At 47.4% G+C, this 24,610-nt stretch overlaps 1 protein-coding gene across 4 annotated transcripts in view; it reads right to left on the reverse strand.

The window, feature by feature from the left end:
* The window catches only part of DAZL (deleted in azoospermia like), a 168,342-nt gene that overhangs the window by 66,853 nt on the left and 76,879 nt on the right, over positions 1–24,610 (reverse strand). For 2 of the 4 annotated variants that reach the window (XM_077268865.1, XM_077268866.1), the window contains exon 3: positions 3,063–3,116. The exons of the other annotated variants lie outside the window; for them this stretch is intronic. In XM_077268865.1, the coding sequence (XP_077124980.1) occupies positions 3,063–3,116 (54 nt within the window). The remainder of the gene's footprint in view (positions 1–3,062; positions 3,117–24,610) is intronic. 4 annotated transcript variants of the gene reach the window in all.

Raw genomic sequence — 24,610 nt, forward strand, 5'->3', positions numbered from 1 at the left:
AGCCGAGATCCTTAGATCAGGAACAGAACAGACATTTATAGGACATTTCACAACTTTACTAAAATCTTCTGAAAAAATATTCAGCACATCCTGCATTGAATAAGGCTACTTTCACACTAGCGTTAACTGCAATCCGTCACAATGCGTCGTTTTGCAGAAAAAACGCATCCTGCAAAAGTGCTTGCAAGATGCGTTTTTTCTCCATTGACTAACATTAGCGACGCATTGCGATGGATTGCCACACGTCGCAACCGTCTTGAGACGGTTGCGCCGTGTTGTGGCGGTCCGCCGGGAGCAAAAAACGTTACATGTAACGTTTTTTGCTCCCGACGGTCCGCTTTTTCCGACCGCGGAACTCAGCCCCCACCTCACAATGGGGCAGCGGATGCGCTGGAAAAATGCATCCGCTGCCCCCGTTGTGCGGCGGAGATAACGCTAGCGTCGGTGACCTCGGCCCGACGCACTGCGACGGGCCGAGCCCGACGCTAGTGTGAAAGTAGCCTAAGGGTTGTTTCCACGGTCAGGCTTGGCTCAGTATTTGATGCAGGTGAAATCTGCATCTGAGGTCACTGACAGGTCACCTGCCTTTTTTTATTACATGCTTTTTTTGGCACTTGAAATAAAGCTTATTGAAAGTTGGCTTCTGGGGGGGGGGGGGGGAAGTGATTTCCTGTTTGCAGATAGGGTACGTGCAAACAGTAAACGCTGCAGGTTAGACGCTGCGTACATCTGCAGCGTCCAACCCGCAGCAGCCAGATGTTACAGCGTAGTGGATGGGATTTCAAGAAATCCCATCTCCACTATGCGTTCAAAGACGCAGGCGGCAGACCTGCATAAACGGACATGCGGTGCTTCTTTCCAGACCGCAGCATGTCTATTTACAATACAGTGTCAGTCCCCGCAGCGTACATTTCCCATAGACTATCATTACACGCGGTAAAACCGCATCTAATTATTAGTTACATGTGTAATAACTGCGGGAACGCAGCTTACTACGCATGTGTACTAATTTACATTTGTTGAATCTTGTGTCACATCCGTAAGTACGTGACGGGCCGCTGTCAACACCTGGCACTGCAGCCAGCACTCGGACCGACGTGTGCGGCTGCACAGAAATACATGCAGGTGCACACTCTGGTCCCGAGTGTTGATGTGACAGACTCGCGCGAGCTTCTCACATCACACTCGCAAGTGGAACACCAGCCACACAGGAATCTGTAATGTTTTTTCCTTTTACTTTTTTACTAATTTTTTTTTTTTTTTTAAATGGTGCACAATTTTCCAAACCAGCAGTGGGAAAGCCAGTGACTGGAGGCCGATGTTTAGGGTATGTGCACACGTTGCGGATTCGCAGCTGTTTTCCATGAGTTTACAGTACCATGTAAACCTATGGAAAACAAAATTCGCTGTGCCCATGCTGTGGAAAAAAACGTGAGGAAATGCTGCGTTTATTCCACAGCATGTTCATTCTTTGCGCGGATTCCGCAGCGGTTTACACCTGTTCCATAATAGGAATCAACAGGTGTAAAACCGCAGGTGGAATCTGCACAAAAACCGCATAAAATCCACGGTAAATCCGCAGGTAAAACGCAGTGCTTTTTACATGCGGATTTCTCAAAACAGGTGCGGAAAAATTCGCAGGGGTTCCATCTACGTGTGCACATACCCTTATTGCCTGGGAAGGGGGCAATACCCACGGACCTTCCAAGGCTATTAATATCAGCTCAAAGCGGTATATTAAGCCTTTACTGGCTATTAAAATAGGGAGAATAGCCCCAAAAATGACATGGGGTCCCCCTATAATAACCAGCAAAGGCTAGGCAGACAGCTGCGAGCTCATATTAATAGCCAAGAAAGGGACCATGGATATTGCCCCCCCCTCCGCTACAAACACCAGCTCACAGCCGCCCCAGAAATGGGGCATTTCCAAGATGCGCCGATTCCAGCACTTAGCCTTGCTCTTCCCACTTGCCCTGCAGCAGTGGCAAGTGGTGTAATAGTTTGGGGGTTAATGTCACCTTTGTATTGTAAAAGGTGACATCAAGCCCGGCTTAGTAATGGACAGGCGTCTATAAGACACCTATCCATTATTAATCGTATAGTTGTTACATGTTAAAAAAAACCAGCCAGAATAAAGTCTTTTAATGAAAAAACACCACAGTTTTCTCATCTTTATTCTGCTAATTCCCCAAATCCTGCAAAAAAAATAAAATAAACCAACACAAATACTCCCTGTTCCAACGTAGTCCTTATTAACGAGTGTCCCACGACGAGTCCAGCCCTGCTACATCTGGATTCCAGACATCCAGATGTAGCAGAGCTTGTAGATGACAGCCAAAGATAACTCTCCGGCAGTCACCTGCACTGCAGTTCTCACAATCAGCTGATCATGAGAACCAGCCTAGTGACCGGAGGTAACCCGGCGGTCACATGCATGGCAGTTCTCACGGTGAGCTCAGTCATCGCGAGAACTGCAATGGACGCGAACTTCCGGCGGTCACAAGGTAAGAGATTATTTAAATAAGTTTGCATGCGTAGTAAGCTGCGTTTCTGCAGTTATTACGCATGCGACTAATAATTAGATGCGGTTTTACCACAACTAATGATAGTCAAAGGGAAATTTACGCTGCGGGGACGGAGCTTCTCCGCATCGTAAATAGACATGCTGTGGTCTATAAAGACATGCCGCATGTCCGGCTACACAGGTCTGCCGCCTGCGTCTCCGAACACAGTGGAGATGGGATTAAAAAAAATCCCCTCCACTATGCTGTAACATCTGGACGCTGCGGGTTTGACACTGCGGATGTAGGCAGCGTCAAACCCGCAGCATTTCCTGACCGTGGAAACATACCCTTACTGTACCTGATGTATTATTTATATTTTACGAGTCGGTCAATTTTATACCGACTCCACCAAAATGGACACAGACTCCAATGATCTAGTTCTACCTGTGGTGCATCGATCTGGTACTAGTTCGCTCTGATGCTAGGATCAATATCGGACAAGTCTCTGTGCTTTTGCGCAGACAACTTGTAATAGATTAAAAAGTCTTAGTAACTTACCGGTAAACTTATTTTTCGGAGCCCACGACAGCACCATGAGACAGGGGACCCGCCCTACAGGGACAGGAAACCATCAGATATAAAAGGGCGGCACTTCTCCCCCGCATCAGTTGGCTTACAGAGCCTGAGAGGTTAATGGCAGAAATATATACAATACCCCAACGCCTAACAATTTCACACATGTGAAAACTTATAAGAGGCAGAAGTGTACACCCACACGTGAAGAGAGGGAATCTAAGGGTGCTGTCATGGACTCTGAAAAATACCATCATCAGTGAGTAACTAAGACTTTATTCAGTCTCATGACAGCACCACAAGAGAATTACAGAGAGGTAATAGTTTCCTTAGGGAGGGACTACAGCCTCCAGCACCCTTATAACAAAGGTGAGATCCGAGGAGGCACCCATATCTAACCTACACTGCTCAAAAAAAATAAAGGAAACACTCAAATAACACATCCAAGATCTGAATGAATGAAATATTTTCATTGAATACTTTGTTATGTACTAAGTTGAATGTGCTGACAACAAAATCACACAAAAATCATCAATGGAAATCAAATTTATTAACCAATGGAGGCCTGGATTTGGAGTCACACACAAAAATTAAGTGGAATGTAATGTCCTTAAAACAAGTCAAAATGATGCTCAGTAGTGTGTGGCCTCCACGTGCCTGTATGACCTCCCTACAACGCCTGCGCATGCTCCTGATGAGGCGGCGGATGGTTTCCTGAGGGATCTCCTCCCAGACCTGGACTAAAGCATCCGCCAACTCCTGGACAGTCTGTGGTGCAAAGTGACGTTGGTGGATGAAGCGAGACATGAAGTCCCAGATATGCTCAAATCGGATTCAGGTCTGGGGAACAGGCGGCCAGTCCATAGCTTCAATGCCTTCATCTTGCAGGAACTGCTGACACAGTCCAGCCACATGAGGTCTGGCATTGTCCTGCATTAGGAGGAACGCAGGGCCAACCGCACCAGCATATCGTCTCAAAAAGGGTCTGAGGATCTCATCTCGGTACCTAATGGCAGTCAGGCTACCTCTGGCGAGCACATGGAGGGCTCGTGGGCCCTCCAAAGAAATGCCACCCCACACCATTACTGACGCACTGCCAAACGGCTCATGTTGAAGGATGTTGAAGCAGATTGCTCTCCACGGCATCTCCAGACTCTGTCACATGTGCTCAGTGTGAACCTGTGAATAGCATAGGGCACCAGTGGCGATCATTTGCACCATTTGCCAATCCTGGTGTTCTGTGGCAAATGCCAAGCATCCTGCACGGTGTTGGGCTGTGAGCACAACCCCCATCTGTGGATGTCGGGCACTCAGACCATCCTCATGGAGTCGGTTTCGAACCGTTCCTGCAGACACATGCACATTTGTGGCCTGCTGGAGGTCATTTTGCAGGGCTCTGCCAGTGCACCTCCTGTTCCTCCTTGCACAAAGGCAAAGGTAGCGGTCCTGCTGCTGGGTTGTTGCCTTCCTATGGCCCCCTTTATGTCTCCAGGTGTACTGGCCTGTTTCCTGGTAGAGCCTACAGCCTCTGGACACTACGCTGACAAGACACAGCAAACCTTCTTGCCACAGCTTGCATTGATGTGCCATCCTGGATGAGCTGCACTACCTGAGCCACTTGTGTGGGTTGTAGAGTCTGTCTCATAATACCACGAGTGTGAAAGCACAACCAACATTCAAAAGTGAACAAAACATCAGTCAGAAAGCATTGGTACTGAGATGTGGTTTGTGGTCCCCACCTGCAGAACCACTCCTTTATTGAGGGTGTCTTGATAATTGCCAATAATTTCCATCTGTTGTCTATTTCATTTGAACAACAGCATATGAAATTGATTGTCAAACAGCGTTGCTTCCTAAGTGGACAGTTTGATTTCACAGAAGTTTGATTTACTTGGAGTTATATTCTATTTAAGTGTTCCCTTTACTTTTTTGAGCAGTGTATAATGGTTATAAAATTTTGGAAAGAGAAGACCATGTAGCTGGTCGATTGAGACCTCCAACCTCTCCGCCCATGAGGTTGATGGCTCAAGTGGAATGCACCCTTAAATCCTCCGGTGCGCCAGCCTGCCACTCGATGTATATGCTAAATAATAATCTTTATTTATATAGCGTCAACATATTCCGCAGCGCTTTACAGTTTAACAGCTTCAAACGCAAGTTATAAGTAGCAACGTTAACAATACAATAATTAAAGCACAATAAGATGACCCTACTCGTGAGAGCTTACAATCTACAATGAGGTGGGAAGATACAAAGTACAGGAGCTGATTTACAATGATGTATTTACAATGATGGTCCAGCCATCTTCAGGGGGTGGGGGATAGATGGAGATAGTGAATTGGGCTACACATGCGCCCTTACACATAAAATGACTTAATAGGGAATGTGATAGGCCGCTCTGAAGAAATATGTTTTGAGGGAGCACCTAAAACTATGCAAATTGTGAATGGTCCTAATTTCTTGTGGTAGAGGATTCCAGAGGATTGGTGCAGTGCTGGAGAAGTCTTGGAGACGGGAGTGTGAGGTACGGATTAGTGCAGAGGTTAGTCGGAAGTCATTTGCAGAGCGCAGCAGTCGGTTAGGCCGATAGACAGAAATAAGGGAGGAGATGTAAGGGGGTGCTGCACTGTGAAGAGCTTTGTGGATGAGAACAAGTACTCTGAATTGCATCCTATACTGAATGGGTAGCCAGTGTAACGACTGGCGAAGAGCGGCTGCATCTGATTACAGATTAGCCAGGTAGATGACCCTAGCTGCTGCATTAAGGATAGACAGAAGATGGGAAAGTCGAGTAACGGGGAGGCCAATTAATAGAGCGTTACAGTAGTCCAGGCGGGAGTGTATTAGGGCAACAGTGAGGGGTTTTGTTGTTTCCAAGGAGGGAAAAGGGCGTATTCTAGAGAAGTTCTTTAAGTGTAAACGGCAAGAGCGGGCAATGGATTGTATATGGGAAGATAAGGAGAGATCGGAATCAAACATAACACCCAAACAGCACGCCTGCTGCCAGGGTGTTATTATGGTGCCATCCACGGAGAGGGAAATGTCAGGTTTAGGGAGGTTAGTTAGATGGTGGGAGCAGAAGAAGTTCAGTGTTGGAGAGGTCGAATTTCAGATAGAGGGCGGACATGATGTCGGAGACTGCAGACAGTCACTGGCATTCTGTAATACAGAAGAGTAAAGTCAGGGGATGACGTATATAGTTGTGGGTCATCAGCATAAAGATGGTACTGAAAGCCAAATCTGCTGACGGTCTGTCCAATTGGGGCCGTGTAGAGAGAGAAGAGAAGGGGGCCAATGAATGAGCCCGGAGGTACCCCAACAGTGAGAGGAAGAGGAAACGAAATGAAGCCAACAAACGGTGCACTGAAGGAGCGGTCAGAAAGATAGGAGAACTAGGAGAGAGCAGTGTCCTTAATGCCTAGTGACTGGAGCCTAGAGAGTAGGAGATGGTGGTCAACAGTGTCAAAAGCTACAGAAAGGTAGAGAAGAATGAGCAGAGAGTGGTCACCGTTACACTTTTCTGCCAGAAGGTCATTGGTCACTTTGATGAGTGCAGTTTGTCGAGTGTAGGGGGCGGAAGCCGGACGGTGAAGGGTCTGGGAGGGAGTGAGTGGAGAGGTAACTGGTAAGGCGGGAGCAGACCAGGCGCTCCAAGAGTTTAGAGATGAAGGGGAGGTTGGAGACTGGTCTGTAGTTATTTGTGCAGGATGATCAAGTGAGGGTTTCTTTACTAGTGGAGTAATGATAGAGTGTTTGAAGGAGGATGGGAAGATGCTCGAGGAGAGGGAGAAGAGGAGAGGAGCCTGGAGACGACTTCTGTGATGGGATCAAATGTGGAGAGTGAGCCAGGAGAAATGCAGGGAGGGATGGGAGTCACAGCACTTGGTGGCTGGGAGCGGATTTCCTGACGGATATTATTTATTTTCTCTATAAAGTGGGAAGCCAGGTCATCAGCACAAATGTCTGGGATAGGGGCTTGTGCTTTTGGTCTGAGGAAGGAGTGAAAGGTGTCAGTTTCTTGGGGTTGTTGGATAGTGAGGAGATCAGGGTGGTGAAGTAGGTCTGTTTGGCAAGGTGAAGGGCAGAATTATAGGTTTTTAACAAATTTGAAGTGTATGAAGTTTTCTGGTGTGCGAGTTTTCCTCCATAAGCATTCAGCACTTCCAGATCATCACTGGAGAAATCGAGTTTGCGATGTGAGCCAGGGCTATTTTACTCTGTGTTTGGAAGTTCTGAGGGTGAGAGGAGCTACTTGGTTAAGGGTGTTTCTAAGAGTGTCATTGTAGTGATGTGCAGCCAGATCAGGACAGGAAAAAGAGGAGATTGGGGACAGTGATGAGTGTAAGGAGTCTGAAAGTGTATGAGTTAATGGCGTGTAGATTTCTGAATGTGTGGTAGGTAGGAGTGTGCTGGGGTGGGCGAGGAATTGTGAGCGTGAAGGAGAGAATGTTGTGGTCAGAGACGGGAAGCGGTGAGTTATCTAGGTAGGAGATTGAACAGAGTCGGACAAAGACCAGGTCAAGGGTGTTACCATCTTTGTGTGTTTCAGAGCTTGACAACTGTGAGAGGCCGAGAGAAGTGGGTAGTGATAGAAGCTGGGATAAGATGTGGAAGAGGGGCTGTTTCTGGGGATGTTGAAGTCTCCCAGGATAAGGGTTGGGAGCTCTGAGGACATGAAGTGCAGCAGCCAGGCTGAGAAGTGGTCAAGGAACTGGGTGGGTGAGCCTGGGGGCCGATATATGGCCGCTACTCTGAGGGAGAGGGGACGAAAGAGCCCGATTGTGTGGACCTCAAAAGAAGGGAATGAGAGTGATGGAACTGGGGCGGGATGACGTGGAAGGTGCATTGTGGGGACAGGAGTATGCCGACTCCACCACCATATCTGTTTGTGGGTCTCGGAGAATGGGAGAATTATAGGCCACCATGGGAAATGGCAGCAGGGGAGACAGCGTCAGAATCCTGAGTCCAGGTTTCAATGAGGGCCAACAGATTCAGAGAGTTGTTCAGAAAGTAATTGTGCAGAAAAGAAAGTTTGTTACATACAGACTGTGGATTCCAAAGGGCACAATTAAAAGAAGGATATGAAGGAGTGCAAGTAATAATAAGATTAGTGTGGTTGTGATATGAGGTAGGATAGGGGTTGAGGTTGGGGGATGGTGGACTAGGGTTGGGATAGATATACCCTGAAATCAGAAGGAGGAGGATAAAGAGCAAGTAGTTTTTGGAACTGTACAAAGTTATTTTGTTCAGTGTGTTTGGGCAAGATGGGTTGAGGTTTTTCAGGAAGGTGAGAAGTACATGGAAGAGGGAAGGAGAGAGGAGCTGATGTATACGAGTCGTGATGGAGGGGGGATGGAGCGGTGAATGTGGATGGCAAGGGAACATAGGAGGATAGAAATAAAGCACATGGATAGAAGGGAGAGCAGAGTGTGGGTTAACCGACTCCTGCCCTGACTAACTGCTTTATCTCGATGCTTTGCTTCTGGGATGCTCGCGTGCACCCCCACATGCATGCACCCCTAAGGATGTTTCTAAATTTATAGTCCAGAATGCTGGATCAGAAGAGATGGATTGTGGGAGCTGATTAGGGATAATTTGGCAGCTGAAGCCAGCAAACCAGGGGGTGGTTACATGATCAAAGACATTGGGGCTGTCTACATCTATATGCTATAACACCTTCCACCAGATAATATCTAGAGTGACCAGTCATGGATATACTTCAAACAGTGAGTAAAACGTACAAGGCAACAAATGAATTATACCAATCATTAAGCAGGCACATTAAAATATGTTGCTAGATGGTAAAGTGGCAGATGACAGAAAGCAAGCAGAGGTGGGAGGTTGTACCATTAGAGTCTATTTCAGCAGATGCGACAGCAAGCAGAGGTGGGAGGTTGTACCTGTGTGCTAAAGAAACAGCCTCCCTAATCCACCTAGCCAAAGTACTCTGAAACCCTAAGACCCTTCCCGGCCACCCTTGATGACCGCAAACAAGGCATTATCCTTCTTCCAATGATTAGTGACCGATACAGTATCTAACAGCACCTCCTAATGTCTAGAGTACGAAGCTTCCTTTCTTTCTGGTTAGTAGGATTTGGGGAGGAAGGGAGAACTCTCTTTTGTGACCTGTGGAATCTGGAGAATACTTTGGGCAAGTAAGCTGAATCTGGCCTAAGCACCACCCGGTCATCCAGGAACTATGTATTTGTTGTGAGTCTAGAAAGAGCCTGGATATCACTAACCCTCCGTGCCGATGTTAATGAGATCAAGAAGGCTGCTTCAATGGAGAGCACCCTCACCAAAGCTGAGATAATGGGCTCAAAAACAGGAGCTCCGTCATAGCTGTGAGAACGAAGTTCAAGTCTCACGGCATAATCCTTTCTTTAAGAATGGGCCTAGATCTACTTGATGCTTTAATAAATCTGGCCACCCAGTAATTACCTGCTATGTCACAGCTAAATAAGGCCCCCCAGGGCCGACACTTGAACCTTAAGGATACTTGTGGAAAGACCAATCTCCAGAAACTTTTGAAGGAACTCCAGAATTTTACATATTGGCACCCCCTCCCCAGCTCTGAATTCTGAGGTAGCTAGGAATTTTCTCCAGATCTTGGCGTAGATTCTGGTCAGAATTATCTTCCTACTCTTTAGGAGATTGGCTATCAAATTGGGGGAAAATCCCTTATCCTTCAGTAACGACCTCTCAAATTCCATGCAGTCAAGTGAAGCCCAGCCACTTGTGGATGGTAGACTGGTCCCTGGGAGAGGAGAACCAGATGCTCCGGTAGCACCCACAGGTCAGGGACAGACATGGTCCTTAGCCACGAGAAACACGCCCTCCTAGGCCAAAAAATAGAATTATTCTTACCGTTAATTCGGTTTCTAGGAGCCTTCCACGACAGTCTCAGGAGGTTGTCTCCATACCCTAATGGGGGACAGGAAGCACAAGAGGTTAAAAAGCCCCTCCCACCTCTCATTAACCAGTGACTTACAACTGAACCCATAGCACCGGTTACCTTTTAGGTTCTCAGAAAAAATATCCAAGAACATCGGGAGGGAATTAAAGCTGTCGTGGAAGGCTCCTAGAAACTGAATTAACGGTAAGAATAATTCTATTTTCTCTAGTTGCCTTCCACGACAGCCTCAGGAGGAATGCCAACCAATTCTGTATTTAGGGAGGGACCACAGCCTGGAGAACTTTCCGGCCAAAGACTAGATCCCGGTTGGACCAGAAGTCCAATCTACAATGTTTAGTAAATGTGTGTAGAGAAGACCATGTTGCAGCCCTGCAAATCTGCTCCGTGGATGCACCAGCCCTTTCAGCCCAGGAGACGGAGGTAGATCTGGTGGAATGAGCCTTTAGGCCTGCAGGTACCGCGACATTCTGAGCTAAATATGCTTCAGTTATGGCTTTTTTATCCAGTTGGCAATAGTACTCTTTGCTACTTTTTTGCCTTTGTTTCGGACAGATAAATGAACAAGAGATTTTGGTCAATTCTGAAAGCTTTAGTTTGTTCCAAATAGTGTAAAACTATACGACGTACATCCAAAGTATGGAATCTATGTTCTTCCGGATTTGTGGGATTGTGACAGAACGATGGAAGGACTATATCCTGTGATCGGTGAAACTCTGACACCACCTTTGGAAGAAAACATGGATCAGGTCGGAACACAATGGAATCGTCCCTTATGCTGAGATAAGGTTCTCTGATTGAAGGGGCTTGTATTTCCCCCACTCGTCTTGCAGTGGATATGGCAACTAAGAAGGCGGTCTTGCAGGACAGCAGCTGCGAGGAACAAGAGGATAGTGGCTCAAATGGAGGAGCCGTAAGGCCCTTTAGGACTAAGTCCCATGATGGCACAAAGATTTGTTGCTTTGGATGATGCCTTGATGCCGAGACAAAAAACCTTTTTATCCAACGATGACCTGCCAGGTCTTGATCAAAGACAGAACTCAAGGCTGATACTTGAACTTTTAATGTACTCGGTTTTAACCCCAATTCCAGCCCTTTTTGTAAAAAGTCTAATATTTGTGAGATATTAGGGTGGAAGGGGTCAGGATTACAAGGGTGACACCACAAGGAGAACCTTTTCCAAATTTTGCTATATATAGCGCGTTAGTGACAGGTTTCCTGGATTTTTGTAAAGTGGAGATCACCGATTCTGAGAGCCCTTTAGCTCTTAGCACCAGGGCTTCAATAGCCAGGCTGCCAGTTTGAATTTTTGGGGGTTCGGATGATGAAAGGGACCCTGCAGGAGAAGATCGTCTGATGTTTGTAGAAAGATTGGACCATCCACTTGTAATTCCCTGATGAGGTGGTACCAGCTCCTCTACGGCCATGCTGGAGCTACCAGGATAGTCTGGACCTGATCGTCTCGGATCTTCCGAAGGGTCTTTGCAAGCAACGGTATTGGAGGAAATACGTACGCTAACGGGAACCTCCATGTATGGGCAAAAGCGTCTACTCCCTGAGATTTGTCTCTGGGGTTTACAGAGAAACAAGTCTCGACCTGTGCATTCTGACTTGAAGCTAACAGATCTATGTCGGGAAGGCCCCATCTGTTCATCAACATCCTGAAAACGTCTGTCTTCAGGCTCCATTCTCCTGGTTTTAAGTCGTGACGACTTAGGAGATCTGCTTGAACATTCACCGACCCTTTGAGGTCTATTGCTGATAACGAGAGATGTTTATCTGCCCAGCAAAAAATTCTGCTTGACACGACTCTCAGGTAATTGAATTTTGGACTCCCTTGGTGTTTGAGATGCGCTACAGTCGTTATATTGTCCGAGTACACTCTGACATGTTGACCTACAATTAGACTGTTGGCGGCTAGAAGGGCCCTCTCCACTGCCATCAATTCTCTGAGGTTGGAGGAACTGGAGCTTTCTTTGTGATTCCAGTGACCCTGGAATGGGGGACTTGCGACACAACGGCACCCCAGCCCCTTCGACTGGCATCTGTTGTTACTGTCACCAGTGGAGTTTGTACCCAGTCCACGCCTTTGAGAAGGTTTGTTTGGATCACCCACCAGGCTAAGGAGGCTTTTACCTTCCCTGGAGTGTATACTCTTCTGTTTAGGAAGTTTGGATTTCCATTCCAGTTTTCCAGAATGTGTGCCTGCAGAACTCTGGAATGGGCCTGAGCCCACTGGACTGATTGTATGCAGGCCGTCATCGACCCTAGAAGAGACATCGCTGTCCGCAGAGTAGGGGACCTTTGTTTTTTGAAATCTAGGACTTTGGATACCAATTTCTTCCGGAGGTCTTCTGGTAAGAAAGACTTTTGGTTCCCTGAGTCCAACAGGACCCCCAAAAATGTTATCATCTTTGAAGGCAAAAGATGAGATTTATTTAGATTGGGTATCCAACCCAAGAGTTGTAGGATGTTTAGAGTTCTGGCAACTCTCTGAGAATTTCGGCGGAAGGACCAATGATTAGAAGGTCGTCCAAGTAGGGTACTATGGCGACACTTTGGCTTCTGATGTGAGATACAGCTTCCGCCATGACTCTAGAGAAAACCCTGGGAGCCGACGAGATCCCGAAGGGAAGAACATTGTATTGAAAATGTAGAATCTTGTGATTCAACTGAACCGCAAATCTCAGATACTTCCTGTGAGAAGGATGTATCGGGATATGAAAATAGGCATCCTTGAGATCTATTTTTGCCATATGTGAACGCAGAGCTATTAGAGGGATGGCTGATTTTACTGACTCCATTTTGAATTTGCGGTAAGTGATGTATTGATTGAGAGCTTTTAGGTTTATTATGATCCGGGCTTGTCCGGAGGGCTTCTTTACCATGAATATATGGGAATAATGCCCCCTTCCCTGCTCGTTTACTGGGACCATAGAAATTGCTCTTGAAGCCATCAGGTCTTGTAATCCTGACATCATCAATTTTTGAGTCTCCCGAGATGACGGGGAGGTGACTCTTAAGATCCTGGGAGGGGGGCTTCGAACTCTATAAAAAGACCCTGCTGGATAACACTTAAAACCCAGGTGCTGTTGGAGATATTCCGCCAACTGTGAATGAAGTTCGAGAGCCTCCCCCCTACTGGATCAGAGTCATTGTTTCTCTTGTTGTGACTGCTGGGGGATAAGGATATTTTTGGGTTTCCCCTTAGCATAGCTCCATCTACCGGTTTTCCCTTAGCCTGGGAGGGCTGAGACTGGGAGGGCCGAAAAAGACATTTTCTGGGGGGTCTCTGCTCAGGAAGAGTCTTTTTCCTGTCCGTGGCTTTTTCCAGGATATCATCTAATGAAGGCCCGAAAACAGTCTCCTTTAAAGGGAATGGAGCATAATTTTATTTTTGAAGTCACATCTGCACTCCACATCTTGAGCCAGAGCGCTCTTCTGGCTGAATTTGTCTGGACTAAGGATCTGGCCGCTACACGGATAGATTCCATGGAGGTGTCTGCAAGAAAACCAGTTGCTCTATGTAAAATAGGCAAGGAGTCCAATAAATCATCTCTCGGAGTTCCCTGAGAGATGTGGTTTTCTAATTCTTCCATCCAGCGGAAGAGAGACCTGGCCACAAAGGTAGATGCAACATTAAACCTGAGAGCCGAAGTGGAGGTTTCCCAGGATTTCTTAAGTAGGCTTTCAATCTTCCTATCTAGAGGATCTTTTAACTGGGAGGAGTCTTCGAACGGCAGGGCAGTCTTTTCAGCCACCTGAACATCTATTTTTGGGATATTCCATTTAATTGAATCCTCATCCAGATGAAACCTGTGCTTAAAGTCTGGCGGGGTGGTTAGCCGTTTCTCTGGAAGTTCCCACTCATTATTGATCATGTCAATAATACTCTTATGTACAGGAAAGCCAGTCTGTTTATCAGTGTGAATGCCAAATAACTCGTCCTGTATAGTTTGAGGAACGGGTTCCTCTTTAAGCCCCATAGTATTTCTCACCGCAGACACCAACTCCTCAATATGTTCAGAAGAGAAAAGGTACTTTCTGATTTCAGGAGTTTACTGAGGTAGGACGTCTTCACATTTAACTGAGGACGACGTATATGAGCCGTCAGAATCTGAGTCAGAGTATTCCTGGATTTTTCTTTTCTTGGGAGGCGATGGACCAGGTGAGGGTGGTGGTGGCGGCGGCGGGGCAAATGTGGCCATAGAGGTCTGAACCTCCTGCCTAACCAAGGAACGTATCTCTTCAATTAGTGAAGGATGTTCAGGCCGGATTATTTTGTCCGTACAGGGTTGGCACAATGTTTTCTCCCATTTTAACCCCTTCGCGACCCATGACGCCTATGCGGCGTCATGGAATGATCGCATCCCTGCAGATCGGGTGAAAGGGTTAATTCCTATTTTACCCGATTTGCAGGGAGAGGGGGAGTTGTACTTCAGCCTAGGGGGGGTGGCTTTGCCCCCACGTGGCTACGATCGCTCTGATTGGCTGTTGAAAGTGCAACAGCCAATCAGAGCAATTTGCAATATTTCACCTATGAAAATGGTGAAATATTGCAATCCAGCCATGGCCGATGCTGCAATAGCATCTGCCATGGCTGGAAATCATGTACTGGCCCCCCCCACCGCCCCCGATCTCCTCCCCAGTCGTCCGTTCTGTCAGGTACCCCCCTCCGTCCCCCTGTTCGCTCCCCCATGCTCCTGTCCGCTCCCCCGTGCTCCTGTCCGCTCCCCCCGTCCTCCGATCCCCCCCCCTGTGCTCCGATCCACCCCCCCACCACCCCCTCATACTTACCGATCCTCCCGGTGTCCAGCCGTCTCCTCGCTGGGCGCCGCCATCTTGGAAAATGGCGGGCGCATGCTCAGTACGCCCACCGAATCTGCAGGCTGGCAGATTCATTACAGGTACATTTTGATCGCTGTGGTAGGTTCTACCACAGCGATCAAAATAAAAAAATAATAAATAAACCCCCCCCTTTATCACCCCCATAGGTAGGGACAATAATAAAATAAAGAAAATATTTTTTTTTCTTTTACCACTAGGGTTAGGGTTAGAACTAGGGGTAGGGTTAGGGTTACGGGTAGGGTTAGGGGTAGGGTTATGGCATGTGCACACAGAGCGGATCGGCCGCGGATCCGCAGCGGATCGGCCGCGGATCCGCAGCGGATCGGCCGCGGATCTGCAGCGGATCGGCCGCGGATCCGCAGCGGATCGGCCGCGGATCCGCAGTGGATCCGCAGCGGATCGGCCGCGGATCTGCAGCGGATTGGCAGCGGATTGGCCGCGGATCCGCAGCGGATCGGCCGCGGATCCGCAGCAGATTGGCCGCGGATCTGCAGCGGATTGGCCGCGGATCGGCAGCGGATCCGCAGCGGATTGGCCGCGGATCTGCAGCGGATTGGCAGCGGATTGGCCGCGGATCCGCAGCGGATTGGCAGCGGATTGGCCGCGGATCCGCAGCGGATTGGCCGCTGCGAATTCGAAGCAGTTTTCCATCAGGTTTACAGTACCATGTACACCTAAGGAAAACCAAATCTGCTGTGCCCATGGTGCGGAAAATTCCGTGCAGAAACGCTGCATTGTATTTTCCGCAGCATGTCAATTCTTTGTGCGGATTCCGCAGCGGTTTACACCTGTTCCTCAATAGGAATCCGCAGGTGAAATCCGCACAAAAAAACACTGGAAATCTGCTGTAAATCCGCAGGCAAAACGCAGTGCCTTTTACCTGCAGATTTTTCAAAAATCGTGCGGAAAAATCTCACACGAATCCGCAACGTGGGCACATACCCTTAGGGTTAGGGTTGGAATTAGGGCTAGGGTTGGAAATAGGGTTAAGAATAGGCTTGTGGTTAGGGTTACGGATAGGGTTAGGGGTGTGTTGGGGTTACAGTTGTGGTTAGGGTTGGGATTAGGGTTACGGTTGGGATTAGGGTTAGGATTAGGGTTGGAATTAGGGTTACGGTTGTGTTGCGGTTAGGGTTGTGGTTAGGGGTGTGTTGGGGTTAGGGTTGTGATTAGGGTTATGGCTACAGTTGGGATTAGGATTAGGGGTGTGTTGGGGTAAGTGTTGAAGTTAGAATTGAGGGGTTTCCACTGTTTTAGGCACATCAGGGGTCTCCAAACGCAACATGGCGCCACCATTGATTCCAGCCAATCTTACGTTCAAAAAGTCAAATGGTGCTCCCGCCCTTCCAAGCCCCGACGTGCGCCCAAACAGTGGTTTACCCCCACATTTGGGGTACCAGCGTACTCAGGACAAACTGGGCAACAACTGTTGGGGTCCAATTTCTCCTGTTACCCTTGCAAAAATAAAAAATTACTTGCTAAAACATAATTTTTGAGGAAAGAACAATTATTTTTTATTTTCACGGCTCTGCGTTATAAACTTCTGTGAAGCACTTGGGGGTTGAAAGTGCTCACCACACATCTAGATAAGTTCCTTCGGGGGTCTAGTTTCCAAAATGGGGTCACTTGTGGGGTGTTTCTACTGTTTAGGCACATCAGGGGCTCTGCAAATGCAATGTGACGCCCGCAGACCATTCCATCAAAGTCTGCATTTCAAATGTCACTACTTCCCTTCCGAGCCCTGACGTGTGCCCAAACAGTGGTTTACCCCCACATATGGGGTATCAGCGTACTCACAACAAACTGGGCAACAAATATTGGGGTCCAAATTCTCCTGTTACCCTTGTGAACATAAAAAATTGCTTGCTAAAACATCTTTTTTGAGGAAAGAAAAATGATTTTTTATTTTCACGGCTCTGCGTTGTAAACTTCTGTGAAGCACTTGGGGGTTGAACGTGCTCACCACACATCTAGATAAGTTCCTTGGGGGGTCTAGTTTCCAAAATGGGGTCACTTGTGGGGGGTTTCTACTGTTTAGGCATATCAGGGGCTCTGCAAACGTAACATGATGCCCGCAGACCATTCCATCAAAGTCTGCATTCCAAAACGTCACTACTTCCCTTCCGAGCCCCGGCGTGTGCCCAAACAGTGGTTTACCCCCACATATGGGGTATCAGCGTACTCAGGAGAAACTGGACAACAACTTTTGGGGTCCAATTTCTCCTGTTACTCTTGCAAAAATAAAAAATTCTGGGCTAAAAAAATATTTTTGAGGAAAGGAAACGTTTATTATTTTCACGGCTCTGCGTTATAAACTTCTGTGAAGCACTTGGGGGTTCAAAGTGCTCACCACACATCTAGATAAGTTCCCTTGGGGGTCTAGTTTCCAAAATGGAGTCACTTGTGGGGAGTTCCTACTGTTTAGGCACATCAGGGGCTCTGCAAATGCAACCTGATGCCCGCAGAGCATTCCATCAAAGTCTGCATTTCAAAACGTCACTACTTCCCTTCCGAACCCCGACGTGTGCCAAAACAGTGGTTTACCCCCACATATGGGGTATCAGCGTACTCAGGAGAAACTGGACAACAACTTTTGGGGTCCAATTTCTCCTGTTACTCTTGCAAAAATAAAAAAATTCTGGGCTAAAAAAATATTTTTGAGGAAAGGAAACATTTTTTATTTTCACGGCTCTGCGTTATAAACTTCTGTGAAGCACTTGGGGGTTCAAAGTGCTCACTACACATCTAGATAAGTTCCCTTGGGGGTCTAGTTTCCAAAATGGAGTCAATTGTGGGGAGTTCCTACTGTTTAGGCACATCCGGGGCTCTGCAAACGCAACCTGACGCCCGCAGAGCATTCCATCAAAGTCTGCATTTCAAAACATCACTACTTCCCTTCCGAACCCCGACGTGTGCCAAAACAGTGGTTTACCCCCACATATGGGGTATCATCGTACTCAGGAGAAACTGGAAAACAACTTTTGGGGTCCAATTTCTCCTATTACCCTTGGGAAAATAAAAAATTGTGGGCTAAAAAATCATTTTTGAGAAAAGAAAAATTATTTTTTATTTTCATGGCTCTGCGTTATAAACTTCTGTGAAGCACTTGGGGGTTCAAAGTGCTCACCACACATCTAGATTAGTTCCTTGGGAGGTCTAGTTTCCAAAATGGGGCCACTTGTGCGGGAGCTCCAATGTTTAGGCACACAGGGGCTCTCCAAACGCGACATGGTGTCCGCTAATGATTGGAGCTAATTTTCCATTCAAAAAAGCCAAATGGCGTGCCTTCCCTTCCGAGCCCTGCCGTGCGCCCAAACAGTGGTTTACCCCCACATATGGGGTATCATCGTACTCAGGACAAACTGGACAACAACATTTGGGGTCCAATTTCTCCTATTACCCTTGGGAAAATAAAAAATTCTGGGCTAAAAATCATTTTTGAGGAAAGAAAAATTATTTTTTTTATTTTCACGGCTCTGCGTTATAAACTTCTGTGAAGCACCTGGGGGTTATAAGTGTTTACTATGCATCTAGATAAGTTCCTTGGGGGGTCTAGTTTCCAAAATGGGGTCACTTGTAGGGGAGCTCCAATGTTTAGGCACACAGGGGCTCTCCAAACGCGACATGGTGTCCGCTAACGATTGGAGCTAATTTTCCATTCAAAAAGTCAAATGGCACGCCTCCCCTTCCGAGCCTTGCCGTGCACCCAAACAGTGGTTTACCCCCACATATGAGGTATCGGCATACTCAGGAGAAATTGCCCAACAAATTTTAGGATCCATTTTATCCTGTTGCCCATGTGAAAATGAAAGAATTGAGGCTAAAAGAAATTTTGTGTGAAAAAAAAGTACTTTTTCATTTTTGCGGATCAATTTGTGAAGCACCTGGGGGTTTAAAGTGCTCACTATGCCTCTAGATGAGTTCCTTGGGGGGTCTACTTTCCAAAATGGGGTCACTTGTGGAGGAGCTCCAATGTTTAGGCACACAGGGGCTTTCCAAACGCGACATGGTGTCCGCTAACGATGGAGATAATTTTTCATTCAAAAAGTCAAATGGCGCTCCTTCCCTTCCGAGCCTTACCATGTGCCCAAACAGTGGTTTACCCCCACATGTGAGGTATTGGTGTACTCAGGAGAAATTGCCCAACAAAATTTAGGATCCATTTTATCCTGTTGCCCATGTGAAAATGAAAAAATTGAGGCTAAAATAATTTTTTCGTGAAAAAAAAGTACTTTTTCATTTTTACGGATCAATTTGTGAAGCACCTGGGGGTTTAAAGTGCTCACTATGCTTCTAGATAAGTTCCTTGGGGGGTCTAGTTTCCAAAATGGGGTCACTTGTGGGGGAGCTCCAATGTTTAGGCACACGGGGGCTCTCCAAACGCGACATGGTGTCCGCTAAAGATTGGAGCCAATTTTTCATTGAAAAAGTCAAATGGCGCTCCTTCCCTTCCGAGCCCTGCCGTGCGCCCAAACAGTGGTTTACCCCCACATATGAGGTATCAGCGTACTCAGGACAAATTGGACAACAACGTCCGTGGTCCAGTTTCTCCTTTTACCCTTGGGAAAATAAAAAATTTTTTGCTAAAATATCATTTTTGTGACTAAAAAGTTAAATGTTCATTTTTTACTTCCATGTTGCTTCTGCTGCTGTGAAACACCTGAAGGGTTAATAAACTTCTTGAATGTGGTTTTGAGCACCTTGAGGGGTGCAGTTTTTAGAATGGTGTCACTTTTGGGTATTTTCAGCCATATAGAACCCTCAAACTGACTTCAAATGTGAGGTGATCCCTAAAAAAAATGGTTTTGTAAATTTTGTTGTAAAAATGAGAAATCACTGGTCAAATTTTAACCCTTATAACTTCCTAGCAAAAAAAAAATTTGTTTCCAAAATTGTGCTGATGTAAAGTAGACATGTGGGAAATGTTATTTATTAACTATTTTGTGTCACATAACTCTCTGGTTTAACAGAATAAAAATTCAAAATGTGAAAATTGCGAAATTTTCAAAATTTTTGCCAAATTTCCGTTTTTTTCACAAATAAACTCAGAAATTATCGACCTAAATTTACCACTAACATGAAGCCCAATATGTCACGAAAAAACAATCTCAGAATCGCTAGGATCCGTTGAAGCGTTCCTGAATTATTACCTCATAAAGGGACACTGGTCAGAATTGCAAAAAACGGCAAGGTCATGAAGGGGTTAAAGGTAATTTTTCATTACATGTAGCGCATTTGCGCTTAGAGGTGGATTTAGCGGTGGATTTAGGCTTGTCTCCCTGAAATGAGAGAGGGAGCAGTATAAGAATGTATACTAAAAACCACCCTTAAATGGGACCCATCCCTGCCACACTTACTGGGGCCTGGGGAGCGCTAGGCTCTGCAGCTGCAGGGCAAGACGTATCCATCTGAGCAGCTTACCCGAGAGACGTCTTCTGCAGCTTTATATAGAAAATAAAAGCTGCCACAGCGCCTGGCAATTAGCCATCCCCTCCCCCTCCGCAGTCCCGGGCAGGCGTGCGAGGATGCAGCGTGCCCCACATGCCATTCAGAGGTCCGGAATCCCGGAAGTACAGCGCTCCTGTACAGGAGAGCCCGACCCGGAAGTGAAGCGCCGAAGCACCACGTGACTTCCGGGTCGCAGAACAGCGTGCACAGGAGGGGGAGACGCCGGAGAGCTCAGGGAGGCCTCCGGGAGGGAATCGCTGGTCCGCTTTACCCCCACAAGGGGACGAAGGAGGACCAGGACAGCGGTCCCAGAATCCAAGGAGACGGGAGCAGAAAGCGGAGGAGGAAGCCCAGGGCCCAACCACCACTGCCTGGCAAAAGTTTACAGGTACCACTGCCAGAGCCAGCCGCGCAGCATACCAGGAACCTCTCCATGCCCCATGGGGAACAGGAAAGACACTGGTTAATGGGAGGTGCTTTTTAACCTCTTGTGCTTCCTGTCCGCCATTAGGGTATGGAGACAACCTCCTGAGGCTGTCGTGGAAGGCAACTAGAGAAAGTAGCAATCACTATAATTCTTGCCCTGTCCTCCCTGATCTTCCTTACCGCTAGAGGTAAAAGGACCAAGGTGAAAAGGCATAACCCAGGTTGAAATCCCACTTTATTAAGAAGGCATTTACCACCAGTGCCTTCTCTCTGGGGTTGAAAGAACAGAACCGCCTCACTTTTCTGTTCCTCCTGGTGGCAAAGAGGTCTTCGTCTGGCTAACCCCACATCCGCCCAATCTGGTCGAAGACTGCACTTTTCAGTGTCCATTCTCCCTGCCTTAGTTGGTTGCAGCTCAAAATGTATGCACCAATGTTGTCCTTTCCTCTTATGTGCAGCGCCGTCAAATATAGAAAATGCTCCTCTGTTATTTGATACAGCCGCTCTGTCACTTCCATTAGGGGTCTGGACAAAGTTCCCCCCTGGTGATTGTAGGCCATCGCAACCGGATTGTCGGAGAAGATCCTTAAGTGATGACCCTGCAGGTGTATAAGGAGCCCCTTAACTGCCAGTTCTACTGCCGTCAGCTCCTTCAGGTTAGATGAACTCTCTAACTGTCGCTCACATAGCCCCTGGACTACGAACTCCCCCATATGTGCCCCCCAACCTGTAGGGCTAATATCTGTGGTGATCACCCGGATTATGTGATTTTCAAAGTGAACCCCCCCTGGACAGGTAAACCCGGTCTAACCACCACCTCAGGGAACGTATAGAAGAAGGGGACAAGGTCACCAGTCCCTGTAGGTATCGCCTAAGGGCCCTATCATTAACCAACACGCCCCATTGTAAGGTTCTTGTATGGAATTGCGCCCATCGGACCGCTGGGATGCAGGAGGTTAGCAAACCCAACAGGGACATAGCCCGCCTAAGGGATATAGTGGGATGGTTTGATGCTCTTAATACTTGGTGCCGAAGGTGAAACAATTTATCAGGTGGCACATGACACTCCTGCCTCTCTGAGTCCAAAATGAGCCCCAGAAACTGCTGCACCTTTAAGGGTTGTAGATTGTAGCCGAGATTTTTTAATGTTCAGTAGCCACCTCAAGCGCTCCAGAGTGGACATTGTCCTCTCTACCTGAACAATGATCTGCAGACCTGCCTACATTAAGAAAATCGTCCAGGTAGGGAATAATCAAGACATTGGTTTCACGGAGGTGGGCCATGACCTCGGCAACTACCTTTGTAAAAACACGAGGGGCCACGGCAAGACCAAAGTGGAGAGAGATCTAAATTGGAAATGCCTAACCGAGTCCCCCATGACACCGCTGATGATCTGCGTGAATAGGCATGTGGTAATATGCATCTTTTAGATCCAACACCGCCATAAAACAGTTTTCAAAAATTAGCTCTATTGCTGAACCAATAGATTCCATCTTGAAGAGGCGCACTACCCAGAACCCATCTAGAGCTCCAAGGTTAATGTTAGTCCTGAAAGAGCCATCCGGTTTCAAAGGGGGGGGGGGGGGGGGGGGGGGTAAAATCCTCTACCCCTCTCCAGCCCAGGAACCTCCAACCAGGACCTCCTTATGCCATAGCTCCAGGACCTCAGCCTCCAGGGCTCCCTGTTCCGAGGTGGATGACCGGGAAGGGGTTACACCATGAATCTTAGCCCTAATGATATCAGGCTACGCACCCAGTCACTATTGGTAATCTCTAGTGATGAGCGAATATACTCGTTACTCGAGATTTCTCGTGCATGCTTGGTTGACCTCCGTGTATTTTTTTTTTTCAGTGCTCGGAGATTTAGTTTTTCTTGCAGCAGCTGAATGATTTACATCTGTTAGCCAGCATACATACATGTGGGGATTCCCTAGCAACCAGGCAACCCCCACATGTACTTATGCTGGCTAACAGATATAAATCATTCAGGTGCGGCAAGAAAAACAATCTCCGAGCACTAAAAAATACTCGGAGGTCACCCAAGCGTGCTCAAGAAATCTTGAGTAACGAGTATATTCGCTCATCACTAGTAATCTCCAACTAGGCTGGGTAGAAGGCAGACAGCCTACCCCCTTCCGGGGCCGGCAGTCATTGGGGCGGTTTCTAATGCTCTTGTGAGGAGCCTCCAAACATGAACCCCGTACCTCTTTTCTTCTCATCCAACTTGGCTCAGTCCCTGAAAGACCACACAGAATCTACAGGGGCATACTCCTTCAGGCACTCGCCCTCCAGAGTTTGAAATCCACCTGCTTGCTCAGTTGTGTGGTCCACCCTGGACCCACTGTGGCACTTCCAGGGACCCCACACCGGCCGAGGCAGGGGACCCTGCTACCTGAACCGACCGGCCGGGCCTGGGATCCGTCGAATCTTCCTTCACACGTATGTCTGTAGGAAAGGAGACCAACTGATGCGTATGAGAGGTGTCACCCTTTTATATCTGTAGGTTTCCAGTCCTTGAAAGGCAGATCCCCTTCTCTTGTGATGCTGTCATGGGAGACAGAATAAATAAAATAAAAAATAATAATAAAATCAACTATCATAGGTATGAGTGTTATCAGTAGAAGACAGATGTCAGATTTTTCAACTTCTAATGAAGAGAACAGGATGTAAGTTGTGGGCACCAATGAATAAATTGGCTTTTTAGTTACCTATAAAAAGACTTTTCTCATACTGTCCATTGAGGGACACAGGACCCTGGGTATAGCTGCTGCCACGAGAAAGTAGACACTGAGCAACTAATAGTACAGGACTTTTCACAAATTGTGGAGACACAGGGCACCGAAAATACTGGCGCCAAATATGCTAATTCTATTATCATCCAATTGGGTGTTTCCTTTAGATTATTACTTTGCGTGTGCCGTTTCAACCCACTAAGATGCTGTCCAATTAGAAAAAAAGGCAGCGTCATGCGGAGGAAAAATCAGAATGAAGCCCATTGTTTTGACCTAACTAAAACTCCCACAGGGAAGGAAGGTCAGTCTAGTGTGATCATGCTGGCATCTGACTATCGGTCTTACATGACAACGCTGACAATATTACCTGCCTGCAGTAAATTTGCCGTCATCAGCTGCTCCAAGGAAGCACCTGACAGCCATCATCTATTCCAAGGATGCACCTTACTCATCTCCGATACAGACGCTGATGTCTATTCTCCTCTCCAAGCACTTTATTATCGGGCGTTGTCAGCACAGTTGTTTTTGTTGTACAATAAGGGTATGTGCAAAAATTGCGGATTCGTTTGCAGATTTTTCCACGCGGAAGGTAAAATGACCTGCGTTTTACCTGCGGGTTTTCCACGGATTTAGGCTAGTTTCAAACTAGCGTTTACCTGATCTGCGGCAGGCTGCGGACTTCCTCCGTGAAGCCCCACCCTCGGCTGCACCTCCGCCACTAGCTCCGCCTACTTCTGCATGCGGCCCGCATGCGACCTCCGTACCTATCTTTAACATTAGGTACGCAGGTCGTGTGGCTGTATGCGGATGCTGCCGCATGCGTCATTTTGACGATGCGGCGACGCAGCCTGTAGCATTTTATTTCCGCATCGCCAAAACGACGCATGCGGCAGCATCCGCATACAGCCGCACGACTTGCGTACCTAATGTTAAAGATAGGTACGGAGGTCGCATGTAGGCCGCATGCAGAAGTAGGCGGAGGTGCGGCCGAGTGCGGGGCTTCACGGAGGAAGTCCGCAGCCTGCCGCAGATCAGGTAAACGCTAGTGTGAAACTAGCCTGACTGCGGATTTCACCTGCGTTTTTACACCTGCGGATTCCAATTATGGAGCAGGTGTTGTAAGTGGACACAGTGAGCCACCACAGGAAGTAACCAGATGCGGTGTC

This window comes from Ranitomeya variabilis, chromosome 6 (genome assembly GCF_051348905.1).
Source record: "Ranitomeya variabilis isolate aRanVar5 chromosome 6, aRanVar5.hap1, whole genome shotgun sequence".
Classification (NCBI taxonomy): Eukaryota; Metazoa; Chordata; class Amphibia; order Anura; family Dendrobatidae; genus Ranitomeya; species Ranitomeya variabilis.